General features: G+C 33.5%; 1 protein-coding gene across 1 annotated transcript in view; it reads right to left on the reverse strand.

Moving 5' to 3' along the window:
- The window catches only part of LOC127853345 (tyrosine-protein kinase FRK-like), a 41229-nt gene that overhangs the window by 14035 nt on the left and 3202 nt on the right, over positions 1-23992 (reverse strand). The window contains exons 3-9 of the mRNA XM_052387800.1: positions 22662-22768; positions 19637-19739; positions 16781-16867; positions 11862-11968; positions 11154-11256; positions 4789-5028; positions 3747-3988 (exon numbers count right to left, since the gene is read on the reverse strand). Coding sequence (XP_052243760.1) covers positions 3747-3988; positions 4789-5028; positions 11154-11256; positions 11862-11968; positions 16781-16867; positions 19637-19739; positions 22662-22768 — 989 coding nt within the window. The remainder of the gene's footprint in view (positions 1-3746; positions 3989-4788; positions 5029-11153; positions 11257-11861; positions 11969-16780; positions 16868-19636; positions 19740-22661; positions 22769-23992) is intronic.

Genomic DNA, 23992 nt, shown 5'->3' on the forward strand with positions numbered 1-23992 from the left:
ATGTGCTGACCTGCCCCTGTGATATTTCAGGGGGAAATTTTTTAATTTTGAACCAAAGAAGGTCAAATTTACCCCAACTGCTCGGTTATTCGCCGATGATTGATTATAATTATTACCATTTATGATTTGTTTGTTTGTTTATAGTTTGTTTACTGAATTGGGTGTGATCTTATTGTGTTCTACGCCCCAGGAGAGGTGAAAGTGGGGGTTCGAGCGGGATATAGGAAACGCCCCGCTTCCAGAGGCGAACCTGTTTTTTTAAAGTGCCCGGTGTAGAGCACCGATAAACTGCCTCCCCCCCGTCCCCCGTTTAACGTCCCTCGCGGAAGTGTGTGTTGTCGATGTTGTACTGAGGTTTTATTTGCAACATGACAGTCTGCTCGTGTCCATGGCGCCCCACAGGGCACAGTCCCAGGGGCAGATGACGCACTATGATGCGGCCCGTCGTCTATGCCCTGCTTTGGGGTAACTATAGGTTGTTTCAGATCATTGCTCGGGCCTGGCCTGTAGGTTACCGTAAGATGCAACCCGAGCAGGGTCCGGACCACTCGTGGCTATAATGTATGGATCGGAATAGGTAGACAGGATACAGGTTTTATAAGTATATTTATGTTTTGTTCCTAATTCCCTACATGTATATTTATTCTGACCACTTGTTTACTGGAGTTGTATTTGGTCGTGATGTTTGTAGATAGCTTGCACCGTATTGATTGAGTAATTGGAGAACGAGTGGCACGGGCACGCGGTTTAATATCACGCTTTGTAGGAAACACATTCGTGCATATGCGTATTTTTGATATTCCGATCAGCTAAGGGGAGGTAATTCAAAGTAAACGCGAGATGCCTCGTTATATCTCTTATTTCATTTATTAAATGCGGATATACTTTTAGATTTAAATTGAATTCCACCAGAAAAAAATCGGAAAAAGAAATATTTAGATTTTGATCGTTGGTAGAATGCGAGTTTCCTTATATATTTTCTATTGTAGGGGAAGTAATTATAAAACGTTGACGTCTTCAAATTAGTCTATAGCTAAATATATTGGTGTTTCTTGTGCAAGATAGTGGTGAAGTAGTAAACGATTTATTGTTGGTATGTAGTTAAAGAAAAATTTGTTAAGATATATGAGTAGCCTTATAATACATTAAATTTGGACACTAGTATATTGTTGTATTTATTGTTATTTATATTCACGTCGTTGTTCCTTCTCATTAATGCGAAGTACAATGGGGTTATTGTTTTATTTAATAATGCATTCATAGTCGATTCCCGTTATCAGCATATTTATTTGCACGATTTACCCCCGATGTATCTCATGTACGTATATATATTGACGAGGTATCCAGTTTTCTCAGATTTTGAAAGACATGTTGCAGGATCATGTCGCCTAATCTGGGCGCAGACCAAAGGGCCGCGGACGTTCGTCATAGACGGCCCCACATCTTTGCCTTGTTTAGCGGTAGTCATTGGCACTTATATACTTACACAGAAATATTGATTTATTAACATTATTCTATATCTATTTATGTATTGATGTAATTTTCCTACATACACTATGACGACATATTTACTGGGGCTATATTTGGTCGAGCTAATTATAGATAGTTTGCACTGTAGTAATTGTATTAATTGATTTCTTGGGTGAACGAGTGAAAATATGCTCGCAATTATATTTTTCCTTAAAACTAGTTTGAGATATGTACGTGTTATAATTTATCAAGGTATCCTGTGTCACGCAGAAATTTAAACACATGAAGCTGCACCTGTGGGGCGATTTCGTTGGGCGGCATCAACAATAGGTTGCGGTCTATATTACATGTTGTTGTGAAAGCCGCTAGTATACCTCCGCTCCGCTCTAGGCGTTTTAGAGTATATGCCGGACATACAAAGAAGAGATGTTCAAACGTATTAGGAATGTTACATTGCGGGCAGTTGGCAGGTTTGTATTTAGTCCCAATGTAGCCGTGACACCCTCAGCCTCTGGCGTGTGTATCTTCCCGTTCAATGGGACTGTAGATGATGATCTTATGACTAGGCTTCTTAAATAGCGATCAGCACAGTAAATTGACTCAATTTGTAGACAGCTACAGCGTACACCATTATATATACATGTACATCATGTTAAACCCTTTTTTTAAATAAGGGCGCGACATTGTTGCTGTCGTCTGTCAATTTCCTCGCATGGAAAGCGTGCGTGTTGCAAAAGACCATGATCTGTTACTAAATAAAGACGCGCAAATCAGTACATGTAGTATTTATAAAGAAACATTACACCAGAATTAATGCAAACAATGGGAAAGTATTGAACCATTGAAACTTTAGAAAAAAATACGTCAGATTACGACTTATGCATTGCAGTAGATGTATTTTTATAGAGCCAGACTACGTTGTTTGGCAAGTACGTTGGAAAAATATATTGGTGAGGCGGGGGAGGGGGAGGCGGTGCGTATATTAATTACCCGATGCGGTAAATACATGGAAATAAATTACAAATGAAATGAAAATACATGACATTTAATTTTAGGTGAAAAATATTCAATTTTCAATTTTAATGCTTTATAATTTAATACAAATCTCGTTGACACCATGCATTTATGATAATAATTATTTTGTACATTCTTTGTAAGTATCATACACAAAGAGCCAGGTACAGGTTGCTCTACTGAATATCTGCTGAACTACATCATTTAAATTGAGATAAACTTTGAAAAAGTTCAGGCCGTTGTTCATTTTTTTTATTGAACAGTTCATATCTGCCTTTGCCATAAACTGAAATTGTAATTATGTTTCTTAATCAAGTATCAATTTGAAATTAATATAAACAAACTAAAGCTTAGGTTGAAAAAAAAATGATTAATTGATATTTAACCGTCCCGGCGATGTTCTCTATATTCCTAAACTGATCTATGTCTTTATTAAATTTTCCAAATAAAATGTATAATTTTTAGATTGAACTGTTAACAGACAAAACAAATTTATATTCTGCTTTCACTTATTACGGATACATAATATTAGAAAGACAATTCGCATTTTAAATACAAATCTTCGATAGAGGCGCAAACGCATTCTCTTCAAGGTGGATGTCACAATTTTTGATCACGAGCGTTTAATGGTATGACTGTGACACCACATGCTGGCACATGTGTAGATAAGATTATCACGATAAGATGCGTCATCTTTATCACTTGACTGAAATATCAGTTGCCGCAATGACACGATTCTGTGTTGCAGCACGGCAAATATTACGCATAATCCTACTTGTACGGTGTTAAAAACACACACAGTTTCGTTTTCAAATCCTCAGTGTTAATACAAACAAATTATTTGTTGAGTTTACAAATGACGTGTTGTTTTAGGCTATGAAACACTATGCTGTATGCAGCATTATATTATAAATTGTAGTTTGCGTGTGTGCTTGTTATTAAGAGTTTATTCACAGGTCGACGCCGAGTCTTCACGACTACATTATGTGCATTTTCAGGGAAAAAAATATTTAATTTGGAGCCAAAGTAGGTCACATTTACCCAGGCTGCACGGGTGTTCGCCAAAGAAAGAATTTCGATCCAAATAGACCAGTGCACGATGGTCAATGAGACCTTAATGTTCACTGGTAGACAGTTAATAAATTTTAATAAAACGGAACCATTTTCGAACTAAACCATCATTATTATCTATTGTTTATATTTTTACATCAAAACCTACAAGAATGAATGTAAAAAAGCCCTGAGCTTTATCAGTCCCATACCTGTCCAGCCATGTTAGTAATGATATTAAACGTGATTGTTCTGCCTTGGTCCTTCCGAAGGTAATCTAGAAGTGCACCATTCACCATGAGCTCTGTGATTATGTGGGACGGCTTCGTGCAGACGGCTATCAACTGGACAAGCTTCGGGTGACGCAGACGATACATCAGTTCGGCCTCCTCCAGGAAAGCTTTTTGCGTCATCCGACCAGGCTTGAGGGTTTTTACTGCAACGTCTAGCTTGCCTAAAGCAAGTTTTTTTTATCCAAAAAACAATTTTCAGTGTAGCAGAATGTGAATTCAGAACGCAATGAATTGGATTTAAAATAAGCGTGTTTTAAAAACAATTACACAGGGGAACGTAAAAAGAATGTTAAATTATTTTAACAGTGCTACCAAATTTATTTTCTTTGAAAATACTAGTACTACTACTTCTACTACTACTACTACTACTACTACTACTACTACTACTACTACTACTTCTACTACTACTTCTACTACTACTACTACTACTACTACTACTACTACTACTACTACTACTACTATTACTACTACCACTACAACTACCACTACCACTACCACTACTACTACTACTACTACTACTATTACTACTACTACTACTACTACTACTACTACTACTACTACTACTTCTACTACTTCAACTATTATTAGTATTGTAAGTGGTAGTCGTAGTAGTATAATTATTATTATTATTATTCCCGCTTAGGGCACTGGATTTTTCTGAGCAAAAAATTAATCCCACGCTGGCTCCTCTCCACCCAGGTGTATAAATGGGTACCTGTGAGGGAAATAAGTCAATGTGCCGTGGCTGCCTACGGCGCCATATGTAAACGGAAGACTTAAATCCCAGTGATCGGGGGGTTAATGTCGCAGTCGGCTGAAGATGCCTACGATATCGAAGCACTCTATAAACCGCACCTTTAACCTTTAAACTAAGACAATTTTAAGATAAAGAACATATATTGTGAATGCGTTCTTAATATTTTAAAAGTATTTTATAACCACAACCCTGTCTACAACATACCCGCCCACACGTCTGTGATAATTCCTCTCGATAGAATCCCCTGAAGTATCACCGATTTTCCATCCACCTCAACCATATGAACATTTCTATGCGAATCACATTTAGCATCCTGTTTACTATTAGCTCCTTGATCATGCAGGTCGGCTTCGTCTTTGGGTACACTGTCATAATCTGGACAAGCTTCGGTCTGAATCTCCGTTGAAGGGGCTTCAAGTTCAGAACAACTGCCATCATCAGCATCTAACAGTAAATTGTGTATAAGACATCATTTTGAGATCTAATCTACTGTTTGATAATTAAGTTCCTATTCAAGGTATTAATGGAGGAAATAACATGTGTTTGGTATGGTCATCAGTTTTAATTATGATAATGATTGATTATTTTTTAAGGGGCATAGTGATTGATTAATTTTTTAAGGGGCATTTTTAAGTGTTTACTATAGTGTGCTATCAGGCAATTGATGCACATTTGTTGTTTCAAACATATGCCTGCACTATCTAGGTTTCTCGGTCGGCAGGCGAAAATGACAACAGGACGTTTATGTAATGTTCCTGGCAGTGAAAACGAACACAATGGTAAGTGACGACACACGACGTCACTTTGTATTTTAAGTCTGAAATAACATTTCGTCTTCGAGGCAATATTTATTGTTAAAAATGTTTTGGTAATTTTCCTACATATAGATAAAACCCATATTGTACTAAATATTTCGCTACTTATAGGCAGTCAAAATATAACTAACAAAAGCAAGAAACGTCGCCATTATTTAATATGTATCATTTTGAATGTTATCTATACACATATATTTTATTTAAGTCTTTTTTGTGCTATGCATGTACGCGTTCGGCTACTTAATCTACTCCATTAAACTAGCCCTTTTTGAGCGTAGGATTGCATTTTTGAGTGTAACAGCCTCTAATTGTCATGTAATATACTGAAATAGGTATTCTTTCTTGGTCCAATATATATGTATAGATATATTCCTACATAAAATAAATTTTATATCATATTTAGAATTACAAAAATAACGACTTTACAAAACGTGATGGATGCTCTACTTTTCAAAGATATGTCAAAATAATTGAGAATCTATATGCTAATTGATCGTAAACTGGGTTAGCTCAAACAGGAAAATGGGCAAGTATATATACTCAAAAAACACTAATAATTATCAAATCGTTTGGAAATTATTTGGTAATCTGGTCATAACATTAAAAATATATAACACGTATTGTCCTCATATCTTACGTTTGAGTTGTGTAGACAGAAAAAAAGTAAACATAAAGCACAATTTGTACCAAGTTTCATTATCATCTGGTATGTATTTTTGGAGAAATAACAAAATTCTGACCTGACTCGACCTCTGTCATCTCGTGAAAACAGACTAAAGATTGTGTACAATCCTTACATTTTTCTTTTTGAGTATACTAATATTTTTCAAAATAGTGTACGAAGTATTCGTTGATTTTAAGCGTTAATTTGCTTTTAATAGTTTGAAGACGCCAGCAAATGTTGACTCAAGTAGCTATTCCAACCCAATTTTTGACATAAGTGTTTCCCTTGACCCCACAAAACTAATCAGGAAGTGCATACCAACGAGACATAGTAGTACATCTTGAAAGTGCTCTGATTTGCCCAGAAACAATTGACTACAATTCATTCCTTATAGTTGTTAATCACCTGTTAACACAGTGAAGTTCTCGCCATACTATGATGATAAGACTTTTGCCTTTGGTAGAGATGTCAATATTGTGTCCGAGTCTGCAGGTTTCATATCTTTAAGTGGCAAATAATCTACTTTGTCTGGGTATATGCCCCTGCACTCGGAACAACCGGTTATTATATCAATTGTATTCAGGACGTGACTCTGTGGTAAGAAATCCAAAGTCAGCTTGCTTCGCATGATTCGAGAACGTAAACCATTTTGACCAAAATTTTCAGTGGTAAAGCATGTATGTGTGCCATTTTTACTTGCATATGTTGTTTATTCGGTCCTTTAAATCGCTCAATATCAACTTCATACTCTATCGGATTATCGGATTTTGGTGTTCGTTGTATGGTCTCAATAAAATCAATGTCGTCTGAAGAGGAAGATCCTGATTGCGTCATCAACATTTCCATTGAGTGTGTAGACACTTAACCGTTCTGGGACGAAATGTCGGCGCCAACGTTATCGACCACTTACTTTGCAATGCATAAAGAAATAAATACTTCATCATGTTGTTTATTTACCGTTGATACTACATTTGCTGAATGAGCTGAAGAAACAATCATCCATATTTTTCGACTAAAAGATATGTTTATTGAAATAATAATATTGAAAGCAAAAGCAAGGGAAGAAGCTTATCTTTAAATGTTTCACTTATTAAAGGGGAGTAACTTGTGTAAACTGTTACTTAATTTATTACGAACATATTTAAGGATTATAAATAGTTTATTTGTGCAGCCTACGCTTACCCGATGTAAATCAAACGGGTGTAAATAATGTGTGCTTAACGAATATGTGTACATCATGTTCGCACAAAGTGTATTATGCCGTACATGTGTATGTTAATTATATTGCGTTAGTTTCCTTTTCCTTTTAAGATTAAAACTTTTTCGCAGCTATCGGCCCCTTTCTATAATTTGATTTTTAAAATACTCAATAACTTCGTAATTAATTGATATTATTTAATAAATAGTTTCATATTTAATTCAGTTTGTACACAAGAAAATACTAATGATAAGACATACGAGATCCTTTCCAAACACTGTAAGCGGTGTTCGCTATTAACAGATACCAGATATTTGATTACACAATACTATCAAAATACAACGGGGGTTTCCTTTAAATAAGAGAAACTAATTCTATGTCTCAAAGGGTTAAAAATTTCGAGAGACACTCTGTTCAAACTCATTTTTCAATCATACCAGCAGTGTATACATATCGTTTGTTTCCAACACGATACAAAGCGAATTCAAAATATTAGGAGTACATGTGCATTCTCTTGAAGACAATTCGTATTCTGTATCTATAGCAAGCACGCTAGTTATGTACGAATCATATTGCTGTTTTTATTATTTCATACCTAGTCCTTGTCAATGTTGTGCTGATGGTTTGATTTTTAGCTTCAATGAGCATGTGCCCTAAGCCATCAGGTATCAAAATAACTTCGATGTGTCGTCTTTGGCTGTCGACATGCATATTGAAACATACATTTGGTATTTTGGCATTTAAGAAGGGTTGTGGATGATGTCGATGCAACCGAACATGTGTTGTCTAAAAAAGAATTCAAAAAGGCTCTGCAACCGGCCGAAGAGTTTTTATATGGTAATTTTTTCGAGGTAAGCGCATCTGAAATAACATTGTTTTCCAGGCAGTTCTTCTGTCATTACCAAGCTAGCATTTGCATCATGATTAATTCTCTGAACGTTTGTTTGTGTCCATTTAATTGCCTTATTGTTGTTGGAGACCTTCAACTTTTCAATATTTTGGTAAAGGTTGCTTTTCTGGAACGATGGCTAGTTTTGTGCCATGCAGATCTGCCTTGGTGGTCGTTATCTATATGAGGCCGCGTTTTGTTCTTTCCTCGATAGGTTGGGCTTTAAACCATGCATCGTAACATTAGAAACGCGATGTTTTTCACTGCTACATATAATGGAGAATCTGATATGCATATTATAAGGGCTTACATTCCGCATTCCGTTTGAAGTCACGTGTTCTAGACAGCAACAAGACAGAATTAGGGGTTTATGTAAGAAAACTGTTTCGGAGTCAAATCTCTGACGTCTGATGATATTGCAACTGTACGATCTTTTTTAAGGCGATCATTATACTCCATGAATTCTCTCTCTGTTCGTCAGTATTTTCAATATTTCATTTCATTAAATTTTAAGATTATATGTTCCGTTCTACCTCGTATTCAAAAAAGAGTTGACAGTACACTTTGTTTAGGCTAAATATGTTCACGTTTTTCCTCACAAAAGTTTGTTCTTCAAATTTTATAGGTTCTACTCTATTAGGACGATGAAGAGTCGGCATTCTCAAAGACAATACACTTTTATAAAGACATATTTTTCAGCGCAGATGCCAGGAGATAAAACAATATTTGATTGTTTAAAATCATATTATATTAATAGTTTTGTTGCTGGAAAGATGAGGAGATTTTATTTTCCTAAATGACGAGCTGAACATTTATTATTAGATTTTGCTGATGATGTTTTCACTTTCATTCAAACTGATCTCTGAGTTTGTCAAAGACAAACCAACCGATTCTTGTTCAGTGGATGTCCTTAGAAGCTCTTCCTCTTCCAAAATACCAGTCATCAAAACTGATTGATTGCGTGAAATTAGTTCTATTTTTTAAATGTCCAGTTTAAGAGCCACTCGCACCTTTATTGCAGATGAGCAACACAAAAGTTGTTCACGGAAAAAGCCTATTACACGCATAGTATACCCACTTTGTGTGCTTCCGTAAATTATTGTTCGGATACCAGGATGAGGGGGAAACGCTTGAAGCGGATACGGCTTTTGGTATTTGATTTTAGAAAACATTTAATAAATTAAACTTCAGCGGCATCCAATAGAAAGAAATCGTATGACAGCATTTGAGCTTTTATATATTTTCCAATAAACCCTACAAATAGCATACACACAAAATACGTGGTTAAACCAATGTTATTGGGGTTTAATCCCTCTTTCGGCTTACAAATAGTTACAAACCATGAACGTCCAAATAACAAGACAAACTATCTGTTACCACATATAAAGATTCATATATTATATTATATGATTGTTTTGAAAGGGTCGGATTATTATAGTATTTTGGTGGTATTATTATGTACGGCATTAACGAATTATAATTTGTTTAATAAACTTATCAAATATGTCGTTGACGATGAGTACTTCAACAAATCAAATTCGTCCATTAACAAACTAAGACTTTCTTAAGCGTATCGCAGCACGCGTGTTATCTAGCCATAGGGCGCATCGGTCATTATTTTGTTTGTTGTCGGCGTTGGCAGCTTTCTCTCCATTTTTCTATAGTAATTGTGCGTGGCATTTTTTTGAAAAACAACAGTTTGTTATTTGTCCTACACAAAGAGGTATTGTGTTAATAATAATAATTATTATTTTGTGTTTATTTGTGCTCTCAGTTTTTAGGTGGCGACCCATCCAACAATTATTCGGAAATATTACGTGGCAACTTGACGAGATCAGGTGTAGTGTTTATTATTTAAGAATTCAGGATTATCCTCATCTTTATAAATAATAACATTCAGGGTTTTATAACATTTGTCTCCTAAAAATTGACCAAATTTCACAAACGGAGCTGCTTTTTTAAACCGGGATCTACCGGATAACATACTAATGAAATACTCAAGGCACAACGACATGCAATTAAAGTCTCAATATTTCTAACTGGCGCACAAAACGCTTCGTTAACAGTTACATACGCAATATGAACAGTGTGCGTGATTTCAGTCACACGCTAATTTTGGTCCGTAAACAAAATAATTCAACCAGAAACGGCTCCATGGATACCAAATCTTTGAGAAGCATTTTTGCAGAAGACGAATGCCATTTACCACTTGCAGAAAAGATTTGTATAATTTCCAAAACTCGATCGGCAGTTTCCGCAGCCAAGAAAGGTTCCATCTTATTAATAATTTCGTTGCGAAGTGCAATTATTAATTAAATATTTATTAACTTTTTGCACTTTTGTTTTTATATTATGTTTAATTTAAAATTGTTTTTACATTTGCTTAATGTTGTGTGTTCCAGGCAAAGATTTTGCATTTACCAGGCACACGTTTTAAATTTGACACATTTAGTGCGTTCCAGAGTCTCATTGATTAGCCCTCTTGTTAAGTGTTACATGAAATTATTTATATATGTTTTTTTCAAGACACCATTTTTCCTAATGTTGAATGTTAAAGGCATTTTATATTGCCCATGTCGGTTGTTCATGACATTCATCTTACATGTAAACAATTTACCATTTATTAATAATAATTAATAAATAGAGTTTTAAGAATAGTTTGTCAATAAACATTTATTCATTGACACGTAAACCAATCTATTTGGCAAGCTAAGTGCAAAAATATTAGAAAAGCCAAAAACAGTTCGGAAAATGCGTGCAAAAGTTTACGAATTTTTTTAATAATGGTACAAATTATTAAGGTTCTATATTAAATGTTCGATGGTGAAAATGTAATAGAGAAAAACACTTTAAAGTATTTGTACAACTACCATAGATCCCAAGAAAAGTAGTATACATTGACTTTAAAAGCCTCAAAACGTTCAGATAAAAACTATCAAATGCGCAGAAAAACACACGACTGCACTTTTACTAATTTATCTTTAGAACAAGATTTGAACGTACCAGTGATGATGGTTGAATCCCATTCATTCACAATCTCTACATAGTTGGATGGGAAAAAGCCCATCCTGCCGTTTACTATCCCTTTCCACCAGCCTTCATCCTCCTACAACAACAGGAGACAACTTGGAACATGTTAGCCTTCAATATTTAGACATGGTTTTATTCTATAGCAGCTAAACTGCATTATTATATAGACAATATCCCTTGGAGAACTATAATAAAAATGAAGTATCTCCAAAAATAAAACTATCCACTAACAATGTCCTGAACATATCTAGAACATCACAGGAAAGTTATTCCCATATTTTCAAATTACAAAAAACAACAACATTGTTTTATTGAAAAGAGAAATCAAATCTAGTATCACATAATAATTGGTAAGATTTGGTAGTTAAAGACAGTCTTTCAGTTAAAATCTTAATTCTGAACATATATACTATATCCATCACAGTTGCTTCCTTTTGTTTATTTCATCCAAGGGAAAAGTCTTTTCACAAGGTTAATAAATGGCTTGAAGAAATAAAATCAAAAGAACCTAGAAGATACATTGTCAGCTTTATATCACGTCATATGTTGTGCCCAAACAGAGCCTAAATGTGTTTACGACATTGGGGTGCTTTGTAGTATGAAATAACTGTATATATGATAAAAAGCCATACAAGACATGAGAATGAAATGGTCACTGATTTGTTGACAAAACCAAATCACCTGATTAAGCACGTCTACCATGTCACCAACGTCAATCTTCAGTTCATCCTCGGCTGCAGGCTCATGCGAAAACAAAACCTTTGCTATCTTTTTCTTCGTATAAGTATCTAAAAAAAGGGAATGTAATTTCAAACAGTACCCGCTCTTTACCATTGATAATATGGTAGGAACAATGTTTTAAAAGTCTGTTTTTGTAATTAATAATTTTCTTTAAATATTTGAGAACCGCCACTGACTCGTTTGTTTTCAATTGTAAAAATTATATAATTTGTTCGGTAAGGCAAGTAAAGTTAATCATTTTCCAATAAATAACCTTTTGACTTTAATTTATATGTGAAAGGAATAAACTGTCCAAAATTAAAGAGTAGGTCCATTTCGATAGAAGGTACCTTAACTTTAAAAGAAATTTTCAACAGTTTTAAAACATATTTTTAAGCATAAAAACCTCGGCAGTTCTGGCTTCAATGAACTATTTCAATGTTCTGAATAGGTGTTGATACTTTTGTTGTCAGAAAATAAAATAAAGCATTTAATTGTGGAAGTTCATTTATTTCACAAACTCAAGGTATCATAATATGTATTCATACGGGTGAGGAATTTAAGTTTTCTATACAAAATTTGCGCCAAATTACTGTTTACATACTGTTTATAAAATTGTATTTGGTGTAATATCAAACAGATTTTAATTATTCATGGACAAGTTGTTGTTGTTTTTTTTGTGCAGTTCTCTTCCCATTTATTCATCAAAATCTCTTTCACGTAGTGCTTCAAATTCAGAAAATCCAACAAATATAATGTTTGCGCATCGATGAAATGAAGAACACATTTATTTAATGTTTGTTATAATGTGAGTCCGCACACGGTATATTTACTTGTTTATGTGCCTGTAGTATTCTTATGAAGTATACTTCAATTCATGCAAAAGAAACAGTAAAATGTGTTTGAACGAACGCACCTTTCAGTGGGATCTTGGGAGGAAGAGGGGGGGGGGGGTTCTATGAACTGCTCTACAGGAAGTGGCAACGGCGGTTTATTACAACTGTTGTCTGAAAAGGTCCGAGTATACATTTGTATCTGTATTTATACAATATTGTAATGGGAGTTCAGCGCTTGCATACGAATGCTTAAGGTATACACGTGCTCGTATGTGGATTCCAAAAGGCTATATTTATAATACCGGTAAGTTATTGCAGCATCGCAAGTATTGTTATCAAAACGTTACGTTTCATGCAAGTTAAAACTTTATTAATACAATATGCAAAGCTTGGTACTTTGGTTTACGTTGTAATTGAAGAAGAGTAAGCTGATTTTTATTTTAGATTTAGGCATTTTATTATTTTTTTTAATTAAATATATAACATACAATGTAAATATGTGCATGAGCAAGAACAAAGGTATCGTACAGCAGAAATAATGTCAAACATATTTTACAAGATATGCTATTATAAGGTTTTTACTTTGGTTATTTGTGATATATGGTGTTTTATTTTAAATATAATAATCAAAAGTGAGGTAAAAACTAACTGGACTGGATTATGAAAGTTAAATGTGTGTCCAATTTTGTTAACAAATATGAAGTGCATTGTTGTTGAGGGCTATTTCTTTTTCAATTTGGATCTTTAGGTTTAAATAATTTATAAAACAGTTCAAAGAACGTGTTTGTTTTTTGTATTTCATGCGGTATATGAAATATTTCATTAATATAATAATGTAGTTCACGGTGTTATTAATGTCTGGTATTTTGAAGGTGTTTACACCAAAACTGATATTTAGGGGAGACAGTTTAACTTTTAATTGTTGTTTCTCTAGAACTGTAGTCAAATGGTTATAAAGAGTTTGAATATGTTTACACTCCCAGAAGAGGTGTTCTATTGTTTAAATATGTTCGCTGCATATATCACATAAATTTGTGTTGGATAGGTTGCAATTTAAAAATATATTTATTTGTTGCTATGATTCTATGGACGTATTTATATTTAAAATTTCTCAGTGTGCTATCAATAGTTGCTTTATATGGCATTATTAAATATGTGTTTCCAATTTAATTCTTGTTCTCGAAAAACGATTTGCCATTTATTTTGAGTGTTGGAGTTTTCTGCAGAGTTTTTAATATGTAGTGAATAAAATATTTTGTTCGTTTGTTTTGTCTTGCAAGTATGTTTTCTACGAATGTTGTTTGAGTACATGGTGTGTTATTTGTATTGATTTTATATTTAATATGCATGGTTATGCTTTTCATTGATGTGTAGTACATCAGGAAATAACTTCACGGTATTCCGTTTATGCAACATATATTAGCAAAAGAATAGAAGTCCTAAATTCTGTAGCCGTATAATTGGTCGACATATTACCATAGATCCCAAGAAAAGTAGCAAGCATTGGCTATAAGAGCATATAAGCGTTCAGATAAGAACAATCAAACGTGCAGACAAACACAATATTTCACTTTTACTAATCTTTAAGAACAAGATGTTTACGTACCAGTGACGTTGATTAAATCACATGGGAAGATGCCCACCATGCCGCCCACTGTCCCTTTCCACCAGCCTTCATCCTCCTACAACGACAGTTAACAAAATGTAAACATGTAAGCATTCAACATGTAATACAGTCGAAACCCAATGGCTCGAACTCGTCTGGGCCGGCAACAAAAGTTCGAGCCATCCGGATTTCGAGCCATTCTATATCTAATCAACTTTTGATTACGAACATTTTTCCCTCAAGTTGAAGAGAGCACATATTGCTTAAACTCCGTACTACTTTCTGCTTTTGAATTAACAAGAACCAAATATATACTTAATACTTTAATACCTGTATGTACCAATATTTTATTTTATTTAATGTCATCTTTTACTCAAATCAATAAGCGATTGAGTCGAGTTCATGTTTGCAACCGGCGTGATATCAATTATTGCGTGCCTTTAATCAGGCAATCGTTATCTTTTAGCAGTTAATGCGATCTGAAGCGAGTTCGAGCCATTCAAACAAAAGAACGTTTGAAAATTGTGACCGGGACTTGGAAAACAGTTCGAGCAATCCGATAATTTGAGCCTCGCGAATTCGAGCATTCCGACAAAATTGTATGTGAATATAGAGTTCGAGCCAACTGGAAATTCGAACCAAGCGAGTTCGAGCCAACGGGTATCGACTGTATGTTGTTTTTATTCTATAGCGGCTAAGTCTCTTGAAATAAAGGTTGTATCCCCCTTTAATAATTTGTATAAATACTTCTCTCAAAATGCAACTATTCTACACTAATTCCGTGCTCATATCAGGTACATCACACGATAGCTATCCCCATATTTGATTTTCACACTAGAATTTTTCTTCAGCGATGTGTACCAACTTTACAGTAAAATTTGGATAACAAAGTCGTAAATTCCTAAATGTTTGAAAACATTAAATTATTCAAAACAAAAAACTAACCTAGAATCAAATAATAACCGGTGATATTCAGTGATAAAATAAAGTCTTTCAGGTAAACTTTTTCTTTATACTAAAATATACCCATCAAAGTTGTTGTTTTGTATTCCATCTGCGAGAATAAATCGTCAAATAAGGTAAAATAAATGGCTTGAACATGCAGAATCAGAAATCAAATATATTATCAAATAATTACTGGTGAGATTTAGTGGTTAAAGACAGTCTTTCAGTTAAAACGTATCTTAATCCTGAACATATGTACTATATATATCACAGTTGTTGTTTTTTATTCCATCCAAGGGAAAAGTCTTTTCACAAGGTTAATAAATGGCTTGAAGAAATAAAATCAGAAGAACCTAGAAGATACATTGTCAGCTTTATATCACGTCATATGTTGTGCCCAAACAGAGCCTAAATGTGTTTACGACATAGGGGAGCTTTGTAGTATAAAATAACTGTATATATGATAAAAAAGCCATACAAGACATGAGAATGAAATTGTCACTGATATGTTGACATAACCAAATCACCTGATTAAGCACGTCTTCCATGTCACCAACGTCAATCTTCAGTCCATTCTCGGTCGCAGACTCATGCGAAAACAAAACCTTTGCTAGCTTCTTCTTCGTATTAGTATCTAGAAAAACAAAGAAATTTAATTTCAAACAGTTTCCGCTCTTTACCTTTAATAGTATTGTAAGTTTAACACTGTTTTTAAAAGTCTGTTTTTGTAATTAATAATTGTCTTTTAATATTTGAGAATCGCCACTGACTCGTTTGTTTTCAATTGTAAAAAGTATATAATGTGTTCGGTAAGGCAAGTAAAGTTAATCATTTTCCAATAAATAACCTTTTGACTTTAATATCTATGTGAAAAGAATAAACTGTCCAAAATTAAAGCAGAGAAGGTTCATTTCGACAGAAGGTATCTTAACAATAGAGGAAGTTTTCAAAAGTTAAAAAACATATTTCTAATAATAAAAAACTCGGCAGTTCTGGCTTCAATGAATCTTTTAATGTTCTGAAAAGGTATGGCGCTTATGTTATCAGAACATTAAATGAAGCCTTTAATTGTGGAAGTTCATCTATGACACAAACTCAAGGTATCATATAATGTATTTATAACGTTGAGGAATTGAGGCTTTCTATACACAATTTGCGCCAAATTACTGTTTACATACTGTTTATAATATTGCATTTGGAGTATTATAAAACAGATTTTAATTATTCAAAGACAATGTTTTTTTATATTTTTTTTTGTGCAGTACTCTTCCCATTTATTCATCAAAATCTATTTCACGTAGTGCTTCAAATTCAGAAAATCCAACAAATATAATGTTTACCCATCGATGAAATGAAGAACACATTTATTCAATGTTTGTTATAATTTGATTCCGTTCACGGTATATTTACTTGTTTATGTGTCTGTAGTATTCTTATGAAGTATATTACAATTCATGCAATAGAAACATAAAAACGTGTTTGAATGAACGCACCTTTCAGCGGAATCTTGGGAGGAAGAGGGGGAGGTTCTATGAACTGCTCTACAGGAAGTGGCAACGGCGGTTTATTACAACTGTTGTCTGAAAAGGTCCGAGTATACATTTGTATCTGTATTTATACAATATTGTAATGGTAGTTCAGCGCTTGCATACGTATGCTTAAGGTATACACGTGCTCGTATGTGGATTCCAAAAGACTATATTTATAATACCGGTAAGTTATTGCAGCATCGCAAGTATTGTTATCAAAGCGTTACGTTTCATGCAAGTTTAAACTTTTTAAATACAATACTAGTATACAAAGCTTGGTAGTTTGGTTTACGTGTTAATTGAAGAAAAGTAAGCTGATTTTTAGATTTAGGCAATATTATTTATTTTATTTTTTACTTTTTTTATTATATATATAACAAACAATGTAAATATGTGCATGAGCAAGAACAATGGTATCGTACAGCAGTAATAATGTCAAACATATTTTACAAGATATGCTATTATTTATAGGTTTTAGCTTTGGTTGTTTGTAATATATGGAGTGTTTTTTTTTAAAATATAATAATCAAAAACGAGTTGCGTAAAGTGAGTTAAATACTAACTGGACTGGATTATGAAAGTGTTAACAAAAATGAAGTGTATTGATGTTGATGGCTATTTCTTTTTCAATTGGGATCTTTAGGGTAAAATAGGGTGATTGTTTTTTTGTATTTCATGCTGTCTATGAAATATTTAATTAATATATTAATATATTAATGTTTTTCACGGTGTTTTTAATTTCTCGTATTTTGAAGGTGTTTACACCAAAACTGATATTTAGGGGAGACAGTTTAACTTTTAATTGTTGTTTCTCTAGAAATGTAGTCAATTGGTTCCATAGAGTTCGAATATGTTTACACTCCCATAAGAGGTGTTCTATTGTTTAAATATGTTCGCTGCATATATCACATAAATTTGTGTTGGATAGGTTGCATTAAAATATATCTATTTGTTGCTAAGATTCTATGGACGTATTTATATTTAAACTTTCTCAGTGTGCTATCAATATTTGCTATATATGGCATGACACATATGTGTTTGCAATTTAATTCATAACCTAAGAAGTAAATTCGCTAGATTTCACTCAAAGTTTAGTGATTTATTTTAAAATATAATGTTTATTTAAAATGGCAATTAAATAATGGAATTTCCCATCCATGATGTTTTGAAGCGTGTCCGAAAATTAAAATATGTTAAAGAAAATGTTCATATTAAACTTTTCAATTTAATCAACTCGTTGTTATCAAAAGGATATGATGCTGATGTACTTAAAACACGTGCTTGATGGTTTTTGATTCACTATATATTTCTTCTCTTAAAATTTGGAACCATTAATGATATTATGGGCATTTTTCACATTTGAGCATAATTGTGTCTTTGTGTCGTTTGCACAATTCTGCATGAAAACTACATTTAGACTCACATCTTACATCAAATCATTCCTTTCGTCAGTTGTCAAAACACCTATATACTGTTTGATTCCAATAATGTCGCTTTTATGGAATTACCATATTTATACATTTGACTCTTAATATTTAATCACCTAAACTTGTTTTATAAGTAGTTCAATTACCGACCTATTAATATTTTTATTTTTACTTTACAGTACTGCCCCTGGATTTTGTTCACGTCATTGTGTCTTCGCTTGTCAATTACGTCATAACTCTTTCTCTGTTCCTGGGTACATTGATTTTTGTGACGTCATACGACCAACTTTCCCAGTTGTAATCTACATGCATAGGTCATTGGGTTTATAATTTTATTTTTATTTTCTCTGTGACAGGCGTTTCTTGTTTGATTTATTTTTAGCAGTACATAAACAACCAAGCAATGTAATATGGAACTTTTACACCCATTATTGCGGCTTCTTCCTGTATTTGTGCGATGATAATCTGAAATATAAACTTTATGATGCTATAGTTTTAAATATTTTTCTATAAAGAAGGAATGTAGTTGACACTTGTTCATAGTTTCATTCCATCGTTCCTCAAAAGTTGTAACTCTGTTGCTCTGGTATCTTCAATACCATTGAGTAATTAAATGGTCATTAAATTGAATGCGTTTTAATTCCCTTTCATTATTGTTTAATTTGAGTTACAATGCTATGAGTTTAAATTCTATTTACACTTAAATGTATTATGAAAATTGCTGGGCCAAGTGTGAGGTTATGCGTTCCAAAACCGGTTTAAACCCCCAATGCTTTGCATTGACCGTTCCAAGGCGGTGACCCCAGCTTTATTCTTATTTGTGTTTATGTTGTTTTGTATTGTGCTGTATTGTGCTGTTTTGTATTGTTTGGGCAATCGGTCACATGCCTGAAATAAAGGACCTACTAATTGTTTATAATAATAATGCAATACTACTCCAGCAGCTGGAGTTTCACTTCTTTATATTGTTCTCGAAAAACGATTTGCCATTTATTTTGAGTTTTGGAGTTTTCTGCAGAGTTTTTAATGTGAAGTGAATAAAATATTTAGTTCGTTTTGTTTTGTTTTGCAAGACTGTTTTCTACGAATGTTGTTGAGTACATGGTGTGTTATTTGTATTTATTTTATATTTAATATGCATGGGTATGCTTCTCATGAATGTGTAGTACATCGGGAAACTACTTGACGGTATTCCGTTTATGCAACATATATTATCAAAAGATGTCCTAAATTCTGTAGTCGTATAATTGGTCGACATATTACCATAGATCCCAAGAAAAGTAGCAAACATTGACTATGAGAGCATAAAAGCGTTCAGATAAAAACAATAAAACGCGCAGAAAAACACAATATAGCACTTTCACTAATCTTTAAGAACAAGATTGTTACGTACCAGTGACGTTGATTAACTCACATTCATTCACAATCTCTACATAGTTGGATGGGAAGATGCCCACCTTGCCGTCCACTGTCCCTTTCCACCAGCCTTCATCCTCCTACAACGACAGTTAACAAAATGTAAACATGTAAGCATTCAACATGTAATACAGTCGAAACCCAATGGCTCGAACTCGTCGGGGACGGCAACAAAAGTTCGAGCCATCCGGAATTCGAGCCATCCTATTTCTAATAAACGTTTGTTTACGAACGATTTTCCCTCTAGTTGAACAGAACACATATTGCTTAAACTCCGTACTACTTTCTGCGTTTGAATTAACAAGAACCATATATATACTTAATACTTTAAAACCTGTATGTACCAATATTTTATTTTATTTAATGTCATCTTTTACTCAAATCAATTGGCGATTGAGTCGATGACATGTTTGCAACCGGTGTGATATCAATTATTGCGTGCCTTTAATCAGGCGGTCATTATCGATTAGCAGTTTATGCGACCTGAAGCGAGTTCGGGCAATTCGACCAAAAGAACGTGTGAAAATTGTGACCGGGACTGGGAAAACAGTTTGAGCAATCCGATAAGTTGAGCCTCGCGAATTCGAGCATTCCGACAAAATTTTATTTAAATATAGAGCAATTACAAAAAGAGCTCCAGATAAAAGGCGTAACTGCGTATTTACGCTTTGAAAAAATAAAAAAAACGCATTAAAAATCAGCACAGTACGTAACAACACGCAATACAAATCTTGGTACGTATTTTAAATCGATTCAAGTGCGTAACCGGTTTAACCAATAATCCAGTTGAGTTTTTACAATCTCTTGCACGACGGTCACATTACATTCACCTCTGTGTTGGGCTCAGAACGGACTATTGTTTTGAAAGCGTCTCATTCATGTCATGATCAATCCAAGCGTTCATCATTGAGGTTACAGTATACTAAAATCTTTTGCATTAACTGCATTAAAGAAAACCATCTCATACCATGATATCTTATATCAGTCTTAATTAATTATTATAAAATTGATATGTTTTTTTTATGTTAAGAAACCAACATACATAAATACGTCGAAGCAATGTCTCACGTCACTCAATAAAAAATATGTACAATTGTTTACATTTGTGAAGTGCGTGGAATGATTACATCTGTGTAAATGGGCAATACAATAGTTCCAAAGAGTTGCATTAAAACTCACAAGTTTTTGCACGATTTATCGTACATTTAAAAGTCATTTTTCTTAATTAAATGCATGCGATCTTAAATATCCACTCAAATATACATTGTATGTGTTTGTTCGGTTTTAGCTATTTGGTATACAAAATGGCGTGCTGAGCCTTATGCAGAGTTGTATGTGAGAGCAAGGAACGACAACTCTGCGTGGAGATTGGAGTTTTTAGTGTAAGTAAACCTTTGAATTAAAAGTAAGTCAATCAAAATAAGCTTGTAATAAGAATGGCGGCCCATCATGTATGTGGATAAAAATCAAAGTACTGACAGCACTAGTGTGACGATGCTTCTGAAGAGGATTGATATAAAAGCATCAATTTAAGTTTATCTACATCACCACAATTGTGTATGTGGGTACAACAATTTTGGGTACAAAAAAAAATGGATAAAAACATTTTGGGTACAAAAATTATGCAAAAAGAAAATTGGGTACGAAAAAATATTTGGTCACGAAAGAAAATTTGGGAACGAAAAAAAAATTGGGTACGGACGTGATTTCACATGACCATGTGCATGAACATATAATTTTTCTCCTTTGATTATTGTTTTTTCTCTAATTCAATAAGCTTAGGTATGTTTATTCGTTAAGTACGGCACTAATTTCATGATTATACCCGAAAGAAGGTATGAGCACATAGTCGAATACGACTTGATTACGTGAGTTCGCCCATGAACACATGGTACGGTTAACTAAATCTCCGCGAAATGACCTAATATGTGTTTAAAACAGCAAACAATATCCAACAATCGAATGAATTATCAAACATAGTATGAACACTGATGTGGCTCTGTAATTTCTGTTCGAAAAAATTATTGAATATGCAAGATGAGAAAGCACGAACAAGAGCGAGTTTCATAAATGTCGTACGACTATTATGCTGTTTATATACCGTACTCGCTATAACGTTTACAAATGGCAGATTCGAAATAATTCGTTTTTTGCACTCATGATCGCGCTAAACGTTAAATATACACGTTTTCATTCGCAATTTATTTGCAGAATCACGACAGATGTCACATACAATACAGACAATGCATAGTTGTTTCAATGATCTATAATCTATAATAACCAAGCGAGTTCGAGCCAACGGGTTTCGACTGTATGTTGTTTTTATTCTATAGCGGCTACGTCTCTTGAAATAAAGGCTGTATCCCCCTTAGATACTTTTTATAAATACATAGGGGTTTTTCTCAAAATGCAACACTTCTACACTAGTTCCATGCCCATATCATGTATATCACACGATGGTTATCCCCATATTTGATTTTCACACTAGTATTTTTCTTCAGCGATGTGTGCCAACTTTACAGTAAAATTGGGATAACAAAGTCGTAAATTCCTAAACGTTTGAATTTTTTTTTAAATTATTATAAACAAAAAACTAACCTAGAATCAAATAATAACCGGTGATATTCAATGATAAAATAAAGTCTTTCAGGTAAACTTTTTCTTAATTCTAAAATATATCCTTCGAAGTTGTTGTTTTGTATTCCATCCGCGAGAATAAATCGTCCCATAAGGTTAAATAAATGGCTTGAACATGCAGAATCAGAAGAATCTAGAAGAAACATTGCCTAGTTAAATCATAATTTTGCGTTTTACATGTCAACTGTATATCTTATCAGATTTTGTGTCCGGATAGTGCCCAAACGTGTGTAAGTCATAGTGATGATTTGTTAGATTTGTCTGACTGTCCGAATGGTTCCAATTAGTATGAAATAACTTTGTATAATGTCTTAAAAAGACATGATAATCAAATGGTCACTGAAATGTTGACTTAACAAAATTACCTGATTAAGGACGTCTACCATGTCACCAACGTCAAGCTTCAGCTCATCGATCATTTTAGGCTCATAAGGAAACACTACCTTTGCTCGCTTCTTCTTCGTATTTGTATCTACACAAACAAAGCAATTTCAATTAAAAACAGAATCCGCTATTTTATTTTAATGATTTGATATTATGTGATAATAGTTATATACATAATTATTAAGATAATTTGTAGATAGTAGTTCACATTGAAAACATTTTTTATTTGATTTGGAACCTTTAAAGGATTGCAAGTACATACATTTCTAATAAATGTTGATTTTATGGGTGAGTAATTGGGTTATCTTTATTTGCCAACAGTTTTCTCAAAGTAAAATATGCATAAGAAAAGCTAAGGATGGCGAATTATGGTTAATGTATCTAGTCATATATTCATAATATTATATTCATTTCGTACAGAATTATTATGAAAACTATTCGTTTTTTATAGCAATCAAGATGGACAAGCCCCGTTGAAATAGAAATGTTACAATAACAAATCCGTAGCCAAGGCCAAACTAATCCAGACACAATCATTGCAACAGTAATACAAAAAAAATAATTGTATACTTCCTCAACTAAATTTTCCTTGCCGATTATTTACGAATATGAACCAACAGTTTGAGTGTGCAGCTCCCTTTGTACACTATTTATTTGTATTCAGAATTTAGGAACTAACTTCTGTTCAATATGTTGTCATCAGTAGCATGAACCAATGATTGTTTTAAACATAAGTAATTGATGACAAATGATTACACAAATAATATTCAGGGTTTCAGAAAGCATTTCCTGTTTTTAGTGGATTACTCCGAACATTCTTTTTTATTTTATTTTTTTGGCAGAAAGGGGTTACGAACTTTCAAAAACTATTATGGATTTTTAACCAAAATCTGGTAACATGATACTACCGGATGAAATTTACACATTCTCATAAAATTTATAATTAAGTGTTTATTCTTGAAAATGTATCACCTATATTAACTAGAAATACCACGTTTGATCAGAAAATTCATACAGAATGAAGTTTACATTTTGCAATAAGCATAAAGCCTTTTTTCCTGTTTATTCAGCCACAGGTTCTTCTCAGCGACTTTATATTAAATTGACATGTTATTACTGATTGTAAACATTTTCAGCACTTTGTGACATTTAATTTAACATTGCATGTCTTAAAAACAAATAAAGAGAAATAAATTTAGATATCAGGTACTTCCTTATTAACATGGCCATTTTAGGCGAGCGCCCTAGCAAATATGATTTGTTCATATCTTCATATAACCATGTTATGTCATTATTTTATCGGAAAAAAATG

This window comes from Dreissena polymorpha, chromosome 12, assembly GCF_020536995.1.
Source record: "Dreissena polymorpha isolate Duluth1 chromosome 12, UMN_Dpol_1.0, whole genome shotgun sequence".
In the NCBI taxonomy this organism is placed as follows: Eukaryota; Metazoa; Mollusca; class Bivalvia; order Myida; family Dreissenidae; genus Dreissena; species Dreissena polymorpha.